The following is a 19,538-nucleotide window of genomic DNA, read 5'->3' on the forward strand; positions in this document are numbered from 1 at the left end:
TTCTTCAGACTGGAAACGTCACCTATTCCTTCTCTCCAGAGATGCTGCCTGACCCGCTGAGTCACCCCAGCTTTTTGTGTCTATCCGCGGTGTCAACCAGCATCTGCAGTTTCCTCCCCAAGCTTACCGTACGCCTTCTTTACCACTCGATCTGCTTGTGCGGCCCCTGTCAGGGAGTTGTGGAGTTGGATGCCATGATTATTACAGGGTCTGACCAAGCTTGTGTGTGGTGCATTAATGGTCGTGTCTCCACTTGAATTCAAGTGACATTGAAATGTCAATTCAAATGTCAACAACCAAAAGTCTGTGGCCTCCTTTTGCTCTGGTATTTTATTTTATTCTTCACATGTTTAAACTATAGCCATTTATTCTTAATGTTGTAATGTTTTATGTTTTGTTCTTAATAGTTTACTGTATGTCGTGTTGTCACTCGCGAGCAAAGCACCAATCAAATTCCTTGTGTGTGCGCTTACTTGGCCAATAACATGTATTCAAATTTCAAATTCAAATTTTTCAAATTCAAATTTGGTTGATGATCTTCTGCAGGTTTGCTGCCCGCTGCTCTGACTGATCTATAATTGATCCCATGCCAACAAACCTTCACATTCAACCAGAGGTGGATCAGAGCTGCGTTGTGGAGGACGTGACGCCATTTCACGTGCGTCTGACGCGATGGTCAGAATAAAGGCACCAGCAGTGATTTCCCAGCCCGTTACTCAATGGACACAAAATTCACCTGGACGTTAATTGTTTGTCCACTAAATTTTGAGGTAAAAGGATTAGGATTTGGTTTATTATTGTCACGTGTACCAAGGTACACTGAAAAGCTTTGCTTTGCTTGCTATCCAAACAGATCAGAATATGTGATTGTAGATCTGCTTCTGTGGCTAGCATGCAAATAATCGCCTGGGTTGGACGCCATCTTTCTACACAAAGTGTAAAGTACAGAGTGCAGAACTATAAAAGAGGGGGTGAGAACTAATTGTTGTACAGGAAGCACCACAGATGAGGTGCCATTTGATTTAGTGTGCTGGATACAATGCCTACATTTAAGAGTTCCAACATATGCAATTAAAAAAAATTTGTTTAATGCTTTATGATCATCAGGGCACCTTTTCTGATCAATATTTTTAGTTTAGTTTAGAGATACAGTGCAGAAACTGGTCCTTCGGCCCACCAAGTGTGAGCTGACCAGCAGTCCCCGCACACTAACGGTATCTACACACACTGGGGACTATTTACAATTATACCAAGACAATTGACCTACAAACCTGTACGTCTTTGGGGTGCGGGAGGAGACCAGAGCACCCGGAGAAAACTTGAGCGGTCGCGGGGAGAACATACAAACTCTGTACAGCCGGGATCTAACCCGGGTCTCTGGCGCTGTAAGGCAGCAACTCTACTGCTGCACCACTTTTTTTGATCAATATTGTTTAACATCCTGTAATATCAGAGCTGGAGCATTCAAATAATAAATAAAGCACTAATAAAATGCAACAATTTTGGTGCATCATTCCGCGTCAATGCTGAAGACTAAGTCGTTTTCTTGGTCCACACTACGGTGAACAGTATCAGCTCAAAAACGTTCAATTCTAAAGTCTAAACCCTGCACACCAGCCTTTAGCGCCGATAATAATGTTTGCCCCACTTCAATGGTTCTTTATTGTCACGTGTAGCGAGGTACAGTGAAATTCTATTTCTGCATGCACTTCAGCAAAGTATTACTATATATAAGCCCAATCCTGGATTAAGTACAAAGTGTACAGAAATAGTCCACTGAGACCACATACAAGAGTCACCAGGCTTTGGCTCCATTTTCAAAGTCCAAGTTGCTTTCAGTGGCAACGGAGATTGGGAGGGAGAAACAGGGAGATTGGTGGGAGTCTGTGTGGCCCAGGAGAGGGGGGAAGGGTGAAAAAAGTGGTGGAGGTTACGGCGGCGGTTCATAGAGTTGCCTAAAGTTGCACAAGTCATTATTCGTACCAGTGGTAAGTTTCGTTTGGTTCGGATTAAAGATATAGCACAGAAACAGGCCCTTCGGCCCACCGACTCCACACGGAGAAGCGATCTCAGCGCTCCAACACTATCCTGCACACACTAGGGACAATTTACATTTTTACTGAAACCAATTAACCTACAAACCTGTACGTCTTTGGAGTGTGGGGGGAAACTGGAGGAAACCCACGTGGAGAATGTACAAACTCCGTACAGGCAGCACCCGTGGTCAGGATCAAACAGGGTCTTGCGCAGTGAGGCAGCAACTCTACCGCTGCGCCACTGTGCCGCCCCCCCATGATTAAATGGCGTAGTAGACTTGATGGGCCGAATGGCCTAATTCTGCTCCTAGAACTCATGTAGATGGTCGCCGAATCTTCGCTTGGTCTCGCCAATATACAGGAGCCTACATTGGGAACTCCAGATGCAGTAGGTTTCCCACACTGCAGACTTACAAGTTTGTAGGTTAATTGGCTTCTGTAAAGTTGTAAATTGTCCCCTAGTGTGTTTTGGACAGTGCCGGTGTACGGGGATCGCTGGTCGTCGCAGACTCGATGGGCCGAAGGGCCTGTTTCCGCACTGCATCTCTACAGTCTAAAGTCATGGGCAACAGCGGTCAGGTGAGCAGCTTGAGGAAGAGAGAGGGTGGAGAAGATTATTTAGGGTGAATAATGGAGCCATGAAATCTCTCCTTGGAAGGTAAAATTAGTTCGAAGCCAATGATGTTCCATAAGGGTACTAGGAGTTGGAGGGTGACCGGGGAGTCATCTCTGATTGGAAGCAGGGGGTGAGGATGGGGCCTTATGTTTAGAGGCGGAGTGTGGAAACAGGCCCATCAGCCCACGGAGACCACCGATCACCCCGTACACTCGTTCTATGTCATCCCACTTTCACATCCTACACACTTGGGGAAATTTACAGAAGCCAATGAACCTGCAAAGCCCTCTCGTTGTTGGAATGTGCGATTGAACGGGGAGCCCGGAGGAAACCCACGCAGGTCACGGGGAGAATGTGCAAACTCCACGCTGACAGCACCCATAGTCAGGGTCGAACCCGGGTCTCTGAAGCTGCAAGGCATCAGCTCTACCCGCTGCGCCACCGTGCCACCCTAGAATACCTCCCGTTAACCTCGTGATCGTGGAGAAGGCTGTCAAAGTAAACAGCAGGATAGAGGCCAGCTCCAGAAATGGTCAGAGGAATGGCAGACGGAGTATAATCTGGGCAAGTGTGAGATGTTGCACTTTGGGGAGGTCGAATGTAAAGGGGGGAAAATATTAGTGGCATTTAATGGCAAGACCCTGAACAGCATTGACAGACAGAGGGATCTTGTGATCCAAGCCCACAACTCCCTGAAGGTGGCGACACAAGTAGATAGAGTTGGAAACAAGGTACCTGGTATGCTTGCCTTCGTTGGTCTGTGCATTGAGTATGAGTCAGGAAGTCACAATGCAGCTTAATAGGATTTTGGTTTGGCCACATTTGGAGTATTGCATGCAGTTCTGATCGCCCCGTTACAAAGGAGGATCTGGAGACTTTGTAAAAGGATGCAGTTGAGGTTTACCTGGATGATGCCTGGATTAGGGGTTATTAGCTACAGGCAATGGAAAGACAAGGATTGTGTGGATTAAGGTGATCATTTTCCAATGTTTTATAGATTCTGGATCAGTTCCTGTGGTTTGGAGGGTAGCTAATGTTATCCCACTTTTTAAGAAAGGAGGGAGAGAGAATAGCATAGAATGCCTTTATTGTCATTGTACGAACAGTACAACAAAATTAAAAGTGCTACATCTGAAACAGTGCGACAGTGCAAATCTTTCAAAAACAATCGCACAAACATAGGAACCAATACAATAGTTACCAATATCAATAAATACCAAAAAAGCTAATAAATAATAAATGAGTTTTGCACCTAAGATGCTGTATATACAAAAAGTGCAAAGAAAGTGAAAGTTAGAGGGTGGTGAATGTGTGGGATTCATTGCCACAGACGGCTGTGGAGGCTGTCATTTTGTGTTTTTAAGGCGGAGATTGGCAGATTCTTGATTAGTACAGGTGTCAGGGATTCACAAGGTCACAGGTTACAGGAGTAGAATTAGGCCATTCGGCCCATCCAGTCCACTCCGCCATTCAATCATGGCTGATCTCTGCCTCCTAATCCCATTTTCCTGCCTTGTCCGCATAACCCTTGATGCCCGTTCTAATCGAGAATCTGACTTGAAAATATCCACTGACTTGGCCTCCACAGCCCTCAATGTGGCGATGCGTTCCACAGATTCACCGCCTTCTGACTAAAGAAGTTCCTCCTCACCTCCGTTATAAAGGAGGGTGATGGGGAGAAGGCAGAACCCAGCGACCTTCACAGCCAGGCTGGGCTGCCGTCACCACCCCCGGCCCACACCTGAACTCCAGCCGCCCACGGGCCGCAACCATCGACTCCGCCGATCCTCACCTCTCCCACGGCCACCGGCAGGCTGGGGCCGCCAACTCACCCGCATTCCAGGCCCAGTTTCAGACTGACAGTCCAAAGAAAGGTCTCGACCTGAAACATCGCCCGTCCCTGTTCCCCAGAGATGCTGCCTGACCCGCAGTTACTACAGCACTTTGTGCCTTTTTTGCCGTATTAACCAGCATTTGCAGTTGTTTGTTTTCACGACCTGTACAATGATAATCCTTTACTTGGTTAGTTTGGTCCAGTGATAGGATGTGGAAACGGGCCCTTCGGCCCACCAGCTCCGCGCTGGCCAGCGATTGCCCGCACACTCATTCTATCCCATAGACTTCAATCAGGGACAATTTACAGAGGGCCAATTAACCTACAAACCTGCACGTCTGTGGGATGTGGGTGGAAACCGGTGCACCGGGAGAAAACTCATGCAGTCACTGGGGGAACTTGCAAACTCCGCACAGACAGCACTCGAACCCAGGTCTCCAGTGCTGTGAGGCAGCAGCCCATTCCATCAAATGCATCTTTCATCAGTCAGTGCCCACCGTCAGGATCATGAGGCAGCAGCTCTACCCGCTGCGCCACCGTGCCGCCCGAGAGAGGAACCTGCACACTGAGTATTTCCCTTTTCCTTCTCCTCCCACCTTCGAAACACTCCTCATTTAGCAATATTGCTAAATTGGGGGAGTGCAGCGTAGGTCAAAACCTCATGTTTATGGTCTCGGTGGACTTTTTCTATACACTTTGCACTTAATCCAGGATTGCAACTCTTCAACTTGATTAGTAAAGGCGTCAAAGGTCACGAGGGGAAGAGCAGGAGAATGGGTTTGAGAGGGAAAAATAGATCAGCCATGATCGAATGGCGGAGCAGTCTCGATGGGCCGAATGGCCTAAGATGTTCCTATGATTTATGAACCTTGACAGGAAGACTGGAAATCTCTAGTCCGTCTACAATTTTCATAAGTCATAAGAGCAGCATTAGGCCATTCGGCCAATCTAGTCTACTCAACCATTCAATCATGGATGATCTCTCTTTCCCTCTCAACCCCATTCTCCTGCCATCTCCCCATAACCCCTGACACCTGTACGAATCAAGAATCGGTCAATCTATTGCCTTAAACATATCCATTGACTTGGCCTCCACAGCCATCTGTGGCAAACAATTCCCCAGATTCAACACCCTCTGGCTAAAGAAATTCCTCCTCATCTCCTTTCTAAAGGTACGTCCCTTTATATTGAGTCTGTCCCCTTACCTTAAACCTATGCCCTCTGGTTCTTGATTCACCTACTCTGGCTAAAAGATCCTATTAATCCTATATATTCCTCTCATGATTTCATACACCTCTCTAACCTTGACATCATTATCATAATAATTATTATTATTATTATTATTATTATTAACCCTGATCTTAACTCTTGAGACGTGGTTGTAATTTGCACGTGTGAGGATTAAGAAATGAAGTGAATGTTTGCCCTCACTCGTCTGTCAATCAAACATCACTGGTTTCTAATTTGACCCAAGGTTTTTCAGTTTCACAACCAATTTGCACAGGGGAAAGGTAAGACTTGATTGTTTCAGTTTCTAGTTTCAGTGTCATTTCCTCTTTCAGTGAATTAACTATCCACAATCCGCCCATTCAGTAGACTATAAAAACACCGCAAGCTGCCTCTAGTCCACACAGTTCCTGGAAGGACGACGGAATCCTGAACAGCAGCATGAGGTAAGGGACATCTTCACTTTGCACAGTGATACTGGAGATCAGGACCTTCTCAGGCACTGACACCGACATTAGGTGGATGAGTATAGAAGCTTCGTTTTTAGTCTTTCGAGATACAGCACGGAGGCTGCTCACCGAGTCCGCACTGACCTGCGATCCCCACACATTAACACCATCCTACACACACTAGGGACAAATGACAATTATACCAAACCAATTAACCTACAAACCTGTTCGTCATTGGGGTGTGGGGGGAGGAAACCGAAGATCTCGGAGGAAACCCACGCAGGTCACGGCGAGAATGTACAGACAAGCACCCGTAGTCAGGATCGAACCAGGGTCTCTGGTGCTCTATTGCAATAAGGCAATAGCTCTATTGCTGCACCACTGCACCACCCGTTAGGAGTTGAGAGGTCATGTTGGAATGAGATAAGACATCGGTTCGGCCACAATTAGAGTATCGTGTTCAATTTGGGGTACTATGTTATAAGAAAGATGTTGTCAAGCTGGAAAGGGTGCAGAGAAGATCTATGAGGATGTTGCCAGGACTCGAGGGTCTGAGCTGTAGGGAGAGGGTGAGCAGGCTGGGACTTTATCCCTTGGAGTGCAGGAGGATGAGGGGTGATTTTAGAGAGGTGTATGAAATCATGAGAGGAATATATAGGATTAATAGGATCTTTTACCCAGAGTAGGTGAATCAAGAACCAGAGGGCATAGGTGTAAGGTGAGGGGGGAATTTAATAGGGACCTGAGGGACAACTTTTTGTACAGAAAGGGTGGTGGGTGCATGGGCGAGCGGCCGGAGGAGGTAGATGAAGCAGGTACTATCGTGACGTTTAAAAAACAGGTGGACAGGTTTAGAGGGTTTACTAGACCAAGAGGACCCGTTGGGCTCAAACCACTCCCGCAATGGTGCAGCACCCTCTCCTCCCTCACTCCCCTCCCCTCACTCACCCTCTTCCCTTCCCCCCCTCGCCCTTAGGGTTGCCATTCCTGCATTGCTGCAGCAACCTCTCCTCTCCACCTCCACCCCTACCCCGCTCCTCCCCCCCCCCTCCCCCTAGAGTTGCCTCTCCTGCATTGGTGCAGCACCCACTCCCCCCTTTCCGTCTCCTCCTCCCTCCCCTCTAAGTGACGGACGAACGGAAACTGAACCTTAATGACAAGGTGGGGTAGTGATCACGGGTGCATATGTGTTAATCTCTGGTTAAAGCACATCGGGAGCTCCGGTGTGAGTTCTGGTCACCGTGCCTCAGACAGGACGTGAGTCAGAGGTTGCGGTCACAGTAAACAGTAAAGTGTGATGAAAGATTATGTAACTGGACTGATATTGGGTTGAGTGCAGGAGTTGAAGGAAGACCCTCCTCACCTCTCCCCTGACTCCTGTCTGAAGAAGGGTCTCGCCCCGAAACATAGAAACATGGAAAATAGGTGCAGGAGTAGACCATTCGGCCCATCGAGCCAGCACCACCATTCAATATGATCACAGCTGATCATCCAAAATCATTACGCCGTTCCCGCTTTTTCCCCATATCCCTTGATTCTGTTGGCCCTAAGAGCTAAATCTAACTCTCTCTTGAAAACATCCACTGAATTGGCCTCCACTGCCTTCTGTGGCAGAGAATTCCACAGATTCACAACTCTGTGTGGAAAAGTATTTCCTCATCTCAGTCCTAAATGGCCTACCCCTTATTCTTCAACTGTGACCCCTGGTTCTGGACACCCCCAATATGGGGAACATTTTTCCTGCGTCTAGCCTGTCCAATCCTTTAAGAATTTTACGTTTCTATAAGATCCCCTCTTATCCTTCTAAATTCCAGCGAATACAAGCCCAGTTGACTCATTCTTTCATCATATGTCAGTCCCGCCATCCCGAGAATTAACCTGGTGAACCTACGCTGCACTCCCTCAATAGCAAGAATGTCCTTCCTCAAATCCGGAGACCAAAATTGAACACAATACTCCACGTGGGACCTCCAACAGGCCAACATACCATTTGCTTTCTTCACTGCCTGCTGTGCCTGATGTACAAGGACACCCAGGTCTTGTTGCACCTCACCTCCGAATCTGACATTCAGATAAAAGACACAAAATGCTGGTGTAACTCAGCTGGACAGGCAGCATCTCTGGAGAGAAGGAATGGGTGACGTTTCAGGTCAAGACCCTTCTTCAGACTGATGTCAGGGGAGTGGGCAGGGCAAAGATAGAATGTAGTTGGAGACAGTAAGACTGATGGGCGAACTGGGAAGGGGGAGGGGATGGAGAGAGAGGGAAAGCAAAGGCTATTTGAAGATCATACCACTGGGGTGTAAGCTACCCAAGTGAAATATGAGGTGCTGTTCCTCCAATTTGCGCTGGGCCTCACTCTGACAATGAAGGACGCCCAGGACAGAAAGGTCAGATTGGGAAGGGGAGGAGGAGTTAAAGTGCTGAGCAATCGGGAAATCAGGTAGGTTAAGGCGGACTGAGCGGAGGTGTTCAGCGAAACGATCGGCAAGCCTGCGCTTTGTCTCGCCGATGTACAGGAGTCAACATCTGGAACAGTGGATACAGTAGATGATGTTGGAGGAGGTGCAGGTGAACCTCTGCCTCACCTGAAAAGACTTGTTGGGGTCCTTGGATGGTGTCGAGGGGGGAGGTAAAGGGACGTGTTGCATCTCCTGCGGATGCTGGGGAAAGTACCTGGGAAGGGGGTGGTTTGGGTGAGAAGGGGCAAGTGGACCAGGGAGTTGGGATGGGAGATGGGAAGATGTAGTGGGATCCCGGTCTCGCCGATCTACAGAAGTTGATAGGTCTCGCCGATGTCTGACTTCTTGTTCTTGCCACCAAAGTGGATAGCCTCACATTTATCCACATTATACTGCATCTGCCCACTCACCCAATCTATCCAAGTCACCCTGCAGCCTCATAGCATCCTCATCGCAGCTCACATTACCACCCAGCTTTGTGCCATCCGCAAACTTGGAGATGTTACATTTAGTTCCCTCGTCTAAGTCGTTAATATATGTAAATAGCTGGGGTCCCAGCACCGAGCCTTGCGGCACCCCACTGGTCACTGCCTGCCATTCGGAAAAGGACCCGTTAATTCCTGCACTTTTCTTCCTGTCTGTCAACCAGTTCTCTATCCATGTCAATACCATACTCCCAATGCCATGTGCTCTAATTTTGCCCACTAATCTCTTGTGTGGGACCTTGTCAAAGGCTTTTTGAAAGTCCAGATATACCACATCCACTTCCCCCCCATTATCCATTCTACTTGTTACATCCTCAAAAAATTCCAGAAGATTAGTCAAGCATGATTTCAGCTTCATAAATCCATGCTGACTTTGACCGATCCTGTTACTGCTATCCAAATGCGCTGCTATAACATATTTAATAATCGCCTTCAGCATCTTCCCCACTGTAAGGCTAACTGGTCTATAATTCCCCGTTTTCTCTCTCCCTCCTTTCTTAAAAAGTGGGGTTACATTGGCTAACCTCCAGTCCACAGGAACTGATCCAGAGTCGAGAGAACATTGGAAAATGATCACCAATGCATCCATGATTTCTAGGGCCCCTCCTTGAGTACTCTGGGATGTAGACCATCAGGCCCTGAGGATTTATCTGCTTTTAGTTTACCTAACACCATTTCCTGACTAATGTGGATTCCCTTCAGGTCCTCCTTCCACTAGATTCTCGGTCCTCTAGTATTTCCGGGAGATTGTTAGCTTCTTCCTTAGTGAAGACAGAACCAAAGTACTTGTTTAACTGTTCTGCCATTTCCTTGTTTCCCATTATGTTCACCTATTTCTGATAGTAAGGGACCTACATTTGTGTTCACTAATCTTTTCCTCTTCACATATTGAAAGAAGCTTTAACAGTCGTTTTTTATTCCTCGCAAGCTTTCTTTCATGCTCTATTTTCCTCCCATTTTAATCAGCCCCTTTGTCCTCCTCTGTTGAATTCTAAATTTCTCCCTGTCCTCCGGTTTGCTTCTTTCCCTGGCAAATCTATACGCCTTTTCCTTGGATTTAACGCTATCCCTAATTTCTCTCGTCAGCCATGGTTGAGCCGCCATCCCCATTTTATTTTTACACCAGATAGGGATGAAGAATTGTAATTCAATCTTCAAATGCGATCTTCAAATCTTTGCCATTGCATCACCACCATCAACCCTTTAAGTATAATTTACCTGACTATCCTAGCCATTTCCCATCTCATACCATCAAAGTCTCCTTTATTCAAGTTCAGGACCCTAGTCTCTGAATCACTCTCCATCCTAATGCAGAATTCCACCATATTATGGTCACTGTTGCCCAAGGGGCTTTGCACAACAAGATCGCTACTAATCCTTCCTCATTACACAATACCCAGCCTAGGATGGCCTGCCCTCTAGTCGGTTCCTCCAGAGATTGGTTCAGAAAACCATCCCGTGTACACTCCAGGAAATCCTCCTCCTCAGTGCTGCTACCAATTCGGTTGGCCCAATCTATATGTAGATTAAAGTCATCCATGATAACTACTGTACCATTGTTACCGCATCCCTAATTTCCTGGTTGATGCTATCCCCAACCTCCTTACTGCTGTTTGGTGGTCTGTATACAACTCCAACAAGTGTTTTCTGCCCTTGGCTATTTCGCAGTTCTACCCATACAGATTCTGCAGCATCCAAGCTAATGTCTCCTTGCTATTGCATTAATCTCTGCTTTAACCAACACTGCCACCCCACCTCCTCTTCCTTTACTGTCTATATTGAATACCCCTGCATGTTTAGCTCCCAGCCTTGGTCACCCTGTCTCCGTAATTCCAACTCCATCATATTCCTTAACTACTAACTGCGCAGTCAATACATCCACCTTATATCGAATGCTCCTCGCATTAAGGCACAAAGCTTTCAGGTTTGTTTTTCTTTTCTCCCTTCTACATTTTTGTTCTGCCCCCATTTTACGGCCCTCCGTCTCCCTGCATTGGGTCCCATCCCCCTGCCCTGTTAGTCTAAACGTGACCTTTCCTACACTCTCTTTCTCGTTAGCAGCACGCATGAACGTCCACATTGTTGACCACACCCCCCGACTATTTAGTTTAAACCCACCCGTGTAGCACTAGCAAACCTGCCTGTCAGAATGTCGGTCCCCCTCCAATTAAGGTGTAACCCGTCCCTTTTGTCCAGGTCACCCCTGCCCCAGAAGGGATCCCAGTGGACTAGAAATCTAAATCCTTGCCCCCTGCACCAACTCCTCAGCCACACATTCAGCTCCCCAATCTCCCTGTTCCTACCCTCACTAACACGAGGTACTGGAAGCAAAGCAGAGAAATGTCACCTATTGATTCCTTTTCTCCAGAGATGCTGCCTGAGCCGCTGAGTTACTCCAGCTGTTGGTGTCTGTCTTCGGTTTTAAGTCAGCATCTGCCGTTCCTTCCTACACATTAAGGAAGTCCTTCTTGAGCATTAAGCTGCTGTATAACTTGATGTGATTGCGGCCAACATGGTCAAAGACTTGTTCCGCTCTTGTCATTCCTTCTTCTCCCTGTTCCCGTGTGACAGAAGGTACAGAAGTTCCCTCCAACAAACTCACCGGTTCCTTGGTTTAGTTTATTGTCACGTGTACCGAGGTACAGTGAGAAGCTTTTGTCTCGTGCTAACCAATCAGCAGAAAGACCACACACGATTACATTCGAGCCGTTTACAGTGTATAAAGGGAATGACGTTTAGTGCGAGGTAAAGCCAGCAAAGTCCGATCAAGGGACAGTCCGAGGGTCACCACACGAGGTAGGTGGTCGTTCTCAACTGCTCTCTGGTTGTACTAGGATGATTCAGTTGCCTGATGACAGCTGGGAAGAAGCTGCCCCTGAATCTGGAGGTGTGCGTTATCCCGGTCTTCGGGGTCGAGCAGGAGACGAGCCTCAGACGGCTCCGGAAGAGTTCCCTGTTTCACGGCGGGAGAGCCGGGCATGATGGCGGGGCAAGGCCGCAGATCACTGGGAGCTTACAATGTTAATGTATAGATTAGTTTAGAGATACAGCGTGGAAACAGGCCCTTCGGCCCACCGAGTCCGTGCCAACCAGCGATCCCCACGCATTTACACCATCCTACACACACTTGGGACAACATACAATTATACCAAGCCTGGGCGGCCATGGTGGCGCAGCGGTAGAGTTGCTGCCTTACAGTGCTTGCAGCGCCGGAGACCCGGGTTCGATCCTGACTACGGGTGCTGTCTGCACAGAGTGTGTACGTTCTCCTCTTGACCCGTGTGGGTTTTCTACGAGTTCTTCGGTTTCCTCCCACACTACAAAGACGTACAGATATGTAGGTTAATTGGCTTGGTGCATATGTAAATTGTCCCTAGTGTGAGTAGGATAGTGTTAGTGTGCGGGGATCGCTGATTGTTGCAGACTCGGTGGGCCGTGGGGCCTGTTTCCACGCCGTATCTCCAAACTAAACTAAACTATCAGCCTACAATTACAAGTCTGCAAGTCTATGGAGTGTGAGAGGAAACCGGAGATCTCGCAGGAAACCTACGCAGGTCGTAGGGAGAACGTACAAACTCTGTACAGACAAGCATTGTTATCATTACAGTGTTGTCATTCTTATCCACGATGCACCTTACACCCCCCATCGCGTCGATCAGCCTTCACGGAGGCCTCACGAGTCCCCGTGATCACAGACGTAGGCCTGGAAGAGGGACAGGCGGTCAACTCAGGCAGAACCCTCGACTGTCCGCTGCCGGGACCTGTGAGTGGCCATCTTGGACAGTGGCCATCTTGGCCAGGCCCTGGGGAAAACCGACAGGGAGGTCTCCCTTCCTCCCACCACTGAACAACCGATGGAACATAGAAACAGAAACATAGAAAATAGGTGCAGGAGTAGGCCATTCGGCCCTTCGAGCCTGTACCGCCATTCAATATGATCATGGTTGATCATCCAACTCAGTATCCCGTACCTGCCTTCTCTCCATACCCCCAGATCCCTTTAGCCACAAGGGCCACATCTAACTCCCTCTTAAATATAATAATAATAATAATAATAATGCATTACATTTATATAGCGCTTTTCATATACTCAAAGACGCTTTACAGGGATTTAGAGAACATAGGGAAGTGAATAAATAGATAAATAAGTAAACGAACAGAGAAAGGAGACAGAAGGTGAGGTGACCTTCAGTGGTTGAAGGCAGTACTGAACAGGTGAGACTTCAGTGATGTTTTGAATGTGGTGAGTGTGGAGGAGTCTCTGACGGTTTGAGGTAGTGAGTTCCATAGGGTGGGAGCAGCGATGGAGAAAGCCCTGTCCCCCCAGGATCTGAGTTTGGTCCGGATGTGGGGGGATAGGAGATTGGCAGCAGCAGAGCAGAGGGTGCAGGTGGGAGTGTGCCTGTGGAGGAGGTCGGTCAGGTAGGATGGGGCCAGGTTATGGAGGGCTTTGTAGGTCATGAGGAGGATTTTGTACTGGATTCTCTGGGGGATGGGGAGCCAGTGGAGTTTGTAAAGGACGGGGGTGATATGGTCACGGATCGGGGTGTGGGTGAGTAGACGGGCAGCGGAGTTTTTAATGTATTGAAGTTTACTGATGATTTTTGAGGGTGCGCCATAGAGGAGGCTGTTGCAGTAGTCCAGACGGGAGGTGATGAAGGCGTGGATGAGGGTTTCTGCAGCTGTGGAGGAGAGGGATGGACGGAGACGGGCAATGTTTTTGAGGTGGAAGAAGGCTGTCTTTGTGATGTGTTTGATGTGTTTGTCGAAGGAGAGGGTTTGATCAAAGATGATTCCAAGATTCCGGATGTGAGGGGAGGTGGATACTGGGAGACCATCAATATTGAGGATGAAGTTTTGGGTGGATTTGGTGAGCGTTTTTGGACCAATGATGATGATTTCAGATTTGTTGCAGTTGAGTTTGAGGAAATTTGATTGAAGCCAAGATTTTATTTCAGTGATGCAGTTTGTCAGTGTAGAGTGTGTGGTGGGGGAGATTGACTTGGTGGAGATGAGGAGCTGGATATCATCGGCGAAGCAGTGGAAGTTGAGACCATGACGGCGGATTAATTGACCAAGGGGGAACAGGTAGAGGATGAAGAGGAGGGGGCCAAGGACTGAGCCTTGGGGGACACCTTGGGGGAGGGGAGCGGTGGGGGATTTACAGTTGTTAATGGAGATGAACTGGTGCCTGTCAGAGAGGTAAGATTTGAACCAGGATAGGGCTGTGCTGGTGATGTTAAAGGAGGTTTCAAGTCGGGTGAGGAGAATGGAGTGATTTATGGTGTCAAAGGCGGCGCTGAGGTCAAGTAGGATGAGGATGTTGAGGTTGCCAGCGTCGGAGGAGAGGAAAAGGTTGTTTGTGATTTTGAGGAGCGCAGTTTCAGTACAGTGGTTGGAGCGGAATCCGGATTGGAAAGTTTCATACAGGTTATTGGTAGAGAGGTGGTATTTGAGTTGGGAAGCTATAGCACGTTCCAAAACTTTGGACAGAAAGGGTAGGTTGGAGATTGGTCTGAAGTTGTTTGGGGTGTCAGGGTTGAGACCAGGTTTTTTCAGAATGGGGGTGACAGCAGCGATTTTGAGGGATGGTGGGACGATGCCAGTGGACAGGGAGGAGTTTATTGTTGCAGTGATAAGTGGAGAGAGAGCAGGAAGGCAGGCCTTGACAAAGCTGGAGGGGATGGGGTCCAGAGAGCAGGTGGCAGTTTTTATTCCTGTGAAGAGGTCAGAGAGGTCGGTGGTGGAGACTGGGGAGAACTGAGGCAGGGGTTGACAGGATAAGGGGGGGCAGGTGGTTTGAGGGGGAGCAGGTGCATTGGTGGTTAAAGTGCTGTAGATGTTGTCTATTTTGCTTTGGAAGAATGAAAGCCAATAATATAGCCAATGAACTGGCCTCAACTACCTTCTGTGGCAGAGAATTCCACAGATTCACCACTCTCTGTGTGAAAAATAACTTTCTCATCTCGGTCCTAAAGAATGACAAGAATTTTGTAAGTTTCTATAAGATCCCCCCTCAATCTTCTAAATTCCAGCAAGTACAAGCCGAGTCTATCCAGTCTTTCTTCATATGGAAGTCCTGCCATCCCAGGAATCAATCTGGTGAACCTTCTCTGTACTCCCTCTATGTCTTTCCTCAGATTAGGAGACCAAAACTGTACGCAATAAACCAGGTGTGGTCTCACCAATGCCCTGTACAACTGCAGCAGAACCTCCCTGCTCTTATACTCAAATCCCCTCGCTATGAATACCAACATACCATTCGCTTTCTTCACTGCCTGCTGCACCTGCATGCCTACTTTCAATGACTGTTGTACCACGACACCCAGGTCTCGTTGCAACTCCCCTTTTCCTAATCGGCCACCATTCAGATAATAGTCTGCTTTCCTGTTCTTGCCACCAAAGTGGAAACTCCATGAATCTGGAGGTGTGCGTTTTGACACTTCTGTTGCTCTTAATAATAATAATAATAATGCATTATATTTATATAGTGCTTTTCATATACTCAAAGACGCTTTACAGAGATTTAGAGAACATAGGGAAATGAATAAATAGATAAATAAGTAAATAAGTAAACAAACAGAGGAAGGAGACAGAAGGTGAGGTGACCTTCAGTGGTTGAAGGCAGTACTGAACAGGTGAGACTTCAGCGATGTTTTGAATGTGGTGAGTGTGGAGAAGTCTCTAACGGTTTGGGGTAGTGAGTTCCATAGGGTGGGAGCAGCGATGGAGAAAGCCCTGTCCCCCCAGGATCTGAGTTTGGTCCGGATGTGGGGGGACAGGAGATTGGCAGCAGCAGAGCGGAGGGTGCAGGTGGGAGTGTGCCTGTGGAGGAGGTCAGTCAGGTAGGATGGGGCCAGGTTATGGAGGGCTTTGTAGGTTATGAGGAGGATTTTGTACTGGATTCTCTGGGGGATGGGGAGCCAGTGGAGTTTGTAAAGGACGGGGGTGATATGGTCACGGATCGGGGTGTGGGTGAGTAGACGGGCAGCGGAGTTTTGAATGTATTGAAGTTTACTGATGATTTTTGAGCGTGAACCATAGAGGAGGCTGTTGCAGTAGTCCAGACGGGAGGTGATGAAGGCGTGGATGAGGGTTTCTGCAGCTGTGGAGCAGAGAGATGGACGGAGACGGGCAATGTTTTTGAGGTGGAAGAAGGCTGTCTTTGTGATGTGTTTGATGTGTTTGTCGAAGGAGAGGGTTTGATCAAAGATGATTCCAAGATTCCGGATGTGACGGGAGGTGGATACTGGGAGACCATCAATGTTCAGGATGAAGTTTTGGGTGGATTTGGTGAGCGTTTTTGGACCAATGATGATGATTTCAGATTTGATGCAATTGAGTTGCAATTGCCTGATGGGTGAGGGTAGAAGAGGGAGTGGCCAGAGTGTGACTCGTCCTTGATTATGCCTGACCCACTGAGTTATCCAGCTTTTTGTGTCTAGTCCCTCTGATTGCCTTGTGATCTCTTGCAGCGACGCACTGAAGGAGTCTTTATTGGTGAAGCTCGGCCAGCTTCAGTGCCACTTCATGTGGGGCCCACAGATGGACGACGCCGACCTAGATGACGTGAAGCAGAAGTTGCAGGATTCGATTATCATCGGCGGGAATCGCCAAGGCGTGCCGCACAACCAGCTGGCTTACGTCAACTACCTGCAGGGCAACCACGAAGAAGCCCTCCGTGACTTAGAGGAGGCGGAGAGGCATCTGAGTGAGATCCACGGGGATGGACTTGAGAGGCGGAGCATCGTCACCCATGGCAATAGGGCCTGGTTGCATTACCACATGGGGCAACTCAGCGAGGTCCAGTCCTATCTCGACAAGCTGGAGGTGACGTGTGGCCCCCTCACCCAGGGCCCGCACGTCACGGCAATGCTGCCCGAGGTCTGGGGGGAGAAGGGGTGGTCTTTGCTGAGCTCCAGCTCTCAGTGCTGCGAGGAGGCGAAGGAATGTTTTGCCAGGGCTCTGGAGGAAGATCCCGACAACGTGGAGTGGGCCATGGGCTACGCCACCGCTCTGTACCGTCTGGAATCGATTTCCGGGATCCACGAAAACCCTGAAGAGAGTCAGTCGGTGAGACAGCTGAGACGGGTCCTGGAGCTGGATCCGGGTGAATCTGTGGCCAGGGTGATGCTGGCCCTCAGGCTCCAAGAGTTCAAGCAAAAGGCGGAAGCGAATAAACTGGTTGAAGAAGCGTTGCGGACAACCCCAGATTCTCCATTTGTACTCCGCTATGCAGCAAAGTTTTACAGAACAGAGCATGATGTTGATAAAGCGATAGGGCTGTTGAAGAAAGCCTTAGAATTCACTCCCGACGCTACCTTCTTGCACCATCAAATAGGTATCTGTTACAGGGAAAAGCTAACGGCTCTGTTTAGAAATCAGGGCAGTGGAGACCCTGACGTGAAGGCTGAGTTGATCCGTCATTGCAAGCTCCATTTTGGAACGGCATTTCAACTGAAGCCTTCGTTTATATTTGCACAGCTGGATTTTGCCGGGATCTGCTTAATGAATGGTGAACTAGACAGGGCAGCGGAGATGTACCACAACCTCCAGAGATTAGAGAATGTTACTCCAGAACAAAAGCAGGCAATAGAGGTACAGCTTGGATTATATGAACTGTGTCACACCAATTCTGAATCCAACGCCATCCACCATTTTATGGAAGGCCTTAAAATCCAGCGCCGCACAAAACATTGGAAAATTTGTTACACTAACTTGGAGAGGATTGCAAGAAGGCAAATTAACATGAACCCGCACAACAGCAGAGCGCTCGGTATCCTGGGGTTTCTTCACCAGCAAGCCGGGGAGAATTCTGAAGCTGTTGAATGCTTTGAAAAGGCCTTGCAGATTAATCCTGGCAACGAAGAATATCGCAGCGCTCTTTGTGAATTGCGCTCTTCTACTTAGGCTGGAGATACCAGGACCAGCAGGTAAGGGCGAGAAAGGTCCTTCCACAACCATTCCTCACTGGAACATAGAACATAACACAGTACCGCGCAGGAACAGGCCCTACGGCCCACGGTGTCTGTGCAGAACACGATGCCAAGACCAAATCCTATCTGCCTCCATTTGCTGCATGTTCATCGGCCCATCCAAAAGTCTCTCAAATGCCACAATCGTGTCTCAACCCCCACCCACGGCCTCACGTTCCGGGCACCCACCACCCTCTGTGCAAAAAAACATGCCCCGCACATCTCCTGCAGCTAATACCCCCTGGTCCAGGCACCTCCTCTGCACCCTTTCCAAAGCCTCTGCATCCTTTCTGCAATGGGGCGACCTGAACTGCATGTGATACTCCAAATTCACTCCAAATAACCAAAGTCCTATAAAGCTGCATCATGACTCCCTGACTCTTATACTCAATGCTTGGACCATGAAGGCAAGCATTGTACACGGTGACAGACACAAACAGCTGGAGTGACTCAGCGGGTCAGGCAGCATCGCCGGAGGAAAGGAATAGTTGACATTTCGGGTCAAGACCCTTCTTCAGACTGGAAACGTCACCTATTCCTTCTCTCCAGAGATGCTGCCTGACCCGCTGAGTCACCCCAGCTTTTTGTGTCTATCCGCGGTGTCAACCAGCATCTGCAGTTTCCTTCCCAAGCTTACCGTATGCCTTCTTTAACACTCGACTACTTGTGCGGCCCCTGTCAGGGAGTTGTGGAGTTGGATGCCATGATTATTACAGGGTCTGACCAAGCTTGTGTGCGGTGCGTTAATGTTCATGTCTCCACTTGAATTCAAGTGACATTGAAATGTTAATTCAAATGTCAACAACCAAATGTCTGTGGCCTCCTTTTGCTCTGGTCTGGTATTTTATTTCATTCTTCACATGTTTAAACTATAGCCATTTATTCTTAATGTTGTAATGTTTTATGTTTTATTCTTAATAGTTTACTGTATGTCGTGTTGTCACTTGCGAGCAAAGCACCAAGGCAAATTCCTTGTGTGTGCGCTTACTTGGCCAATAACATTTATTCAAATTTCAAATTCTAATTTTTCAAATTCAAATTTGGTTGATGATCTTCTGCAGGTTTGGTGCCCGCTGCTCTGACTGATCTACAGTGATCCCATCACAACAAACCTTCACATTCAACCAGAGGTGGATCAGAGCTGCGTTGTGGAGGATGTGACGCCATTTCACGTGCGTCTGACGCGATGGTCAGAATAAAGGCAACAGCAGTGATTTCCCAGCCCGTTACTCAATGGACACAAAATTCACCTGGACGTTAATTGTATGTCCACTAAATTTTGAGGTAAAAGGATTAGGATTCAGTTTATTATTGTCACGTGTACCAAGGTACACTGAAAAGCTTTGCTTTGCTTGCTATCCAAACAGATCAGAAAATATTATATGTAAGTACAGCCGTTAAACTCAAGCACAATAGATAGAGCAAAGGGGAGAACAGTTCAGTTTAGTTCATGG

The 19,538-nt window shown here is 48.1% G+C and overlaps 1 protein-coding gene across 3 annotated transcripts in view; it reads left to right on the forward strand.

The window, feature by feature from the left end:
- The window catches only part of LOC144601175 (interferon-induced protein with tetratricopeptide repeats 5-like), a 53,007-nt gene extending 33,695 nt beyond the window's left edge, over positions 1-19,312 (forward strand). For 2 of the 3 annotated variants that reach the window (XM_078413134.1, XM_078413131.1), the window contains one exon: positions 16,585-18,113. In XM_078413134.1, the coding sequence (XP_078269260.1) occupies positions 16,585-18,019 (1,435 nt within the window). In that variant the 3' untranslated portion in view covers positions 18,020-18,113. Of the gene's footprint in view, positions 1-16,584; positions 18,114-19,145 lie in introns of those variants that run through there. The other variant, XM_078413132.1, reaches the window with a different exon arrangement.
- Positions 19,313-19,538: the final 226 nt, after the last annotated feature.

Source organism: Rhinoraja longicauda, chromosome 16, assembly GCF_053455715.1.
Source record: "Rhinoraja longicauda isolate Sanriku21f chromosome 16, sRhiLon1.1, whole genome shotgun sequence".
Lineage (NCBI taxonomy): Eukaryota > Metazoa > Chordata > Chondrichthyes > Rajiformes > Arhynchobatidae > Rhinoraja > Rhinoraja longicauda.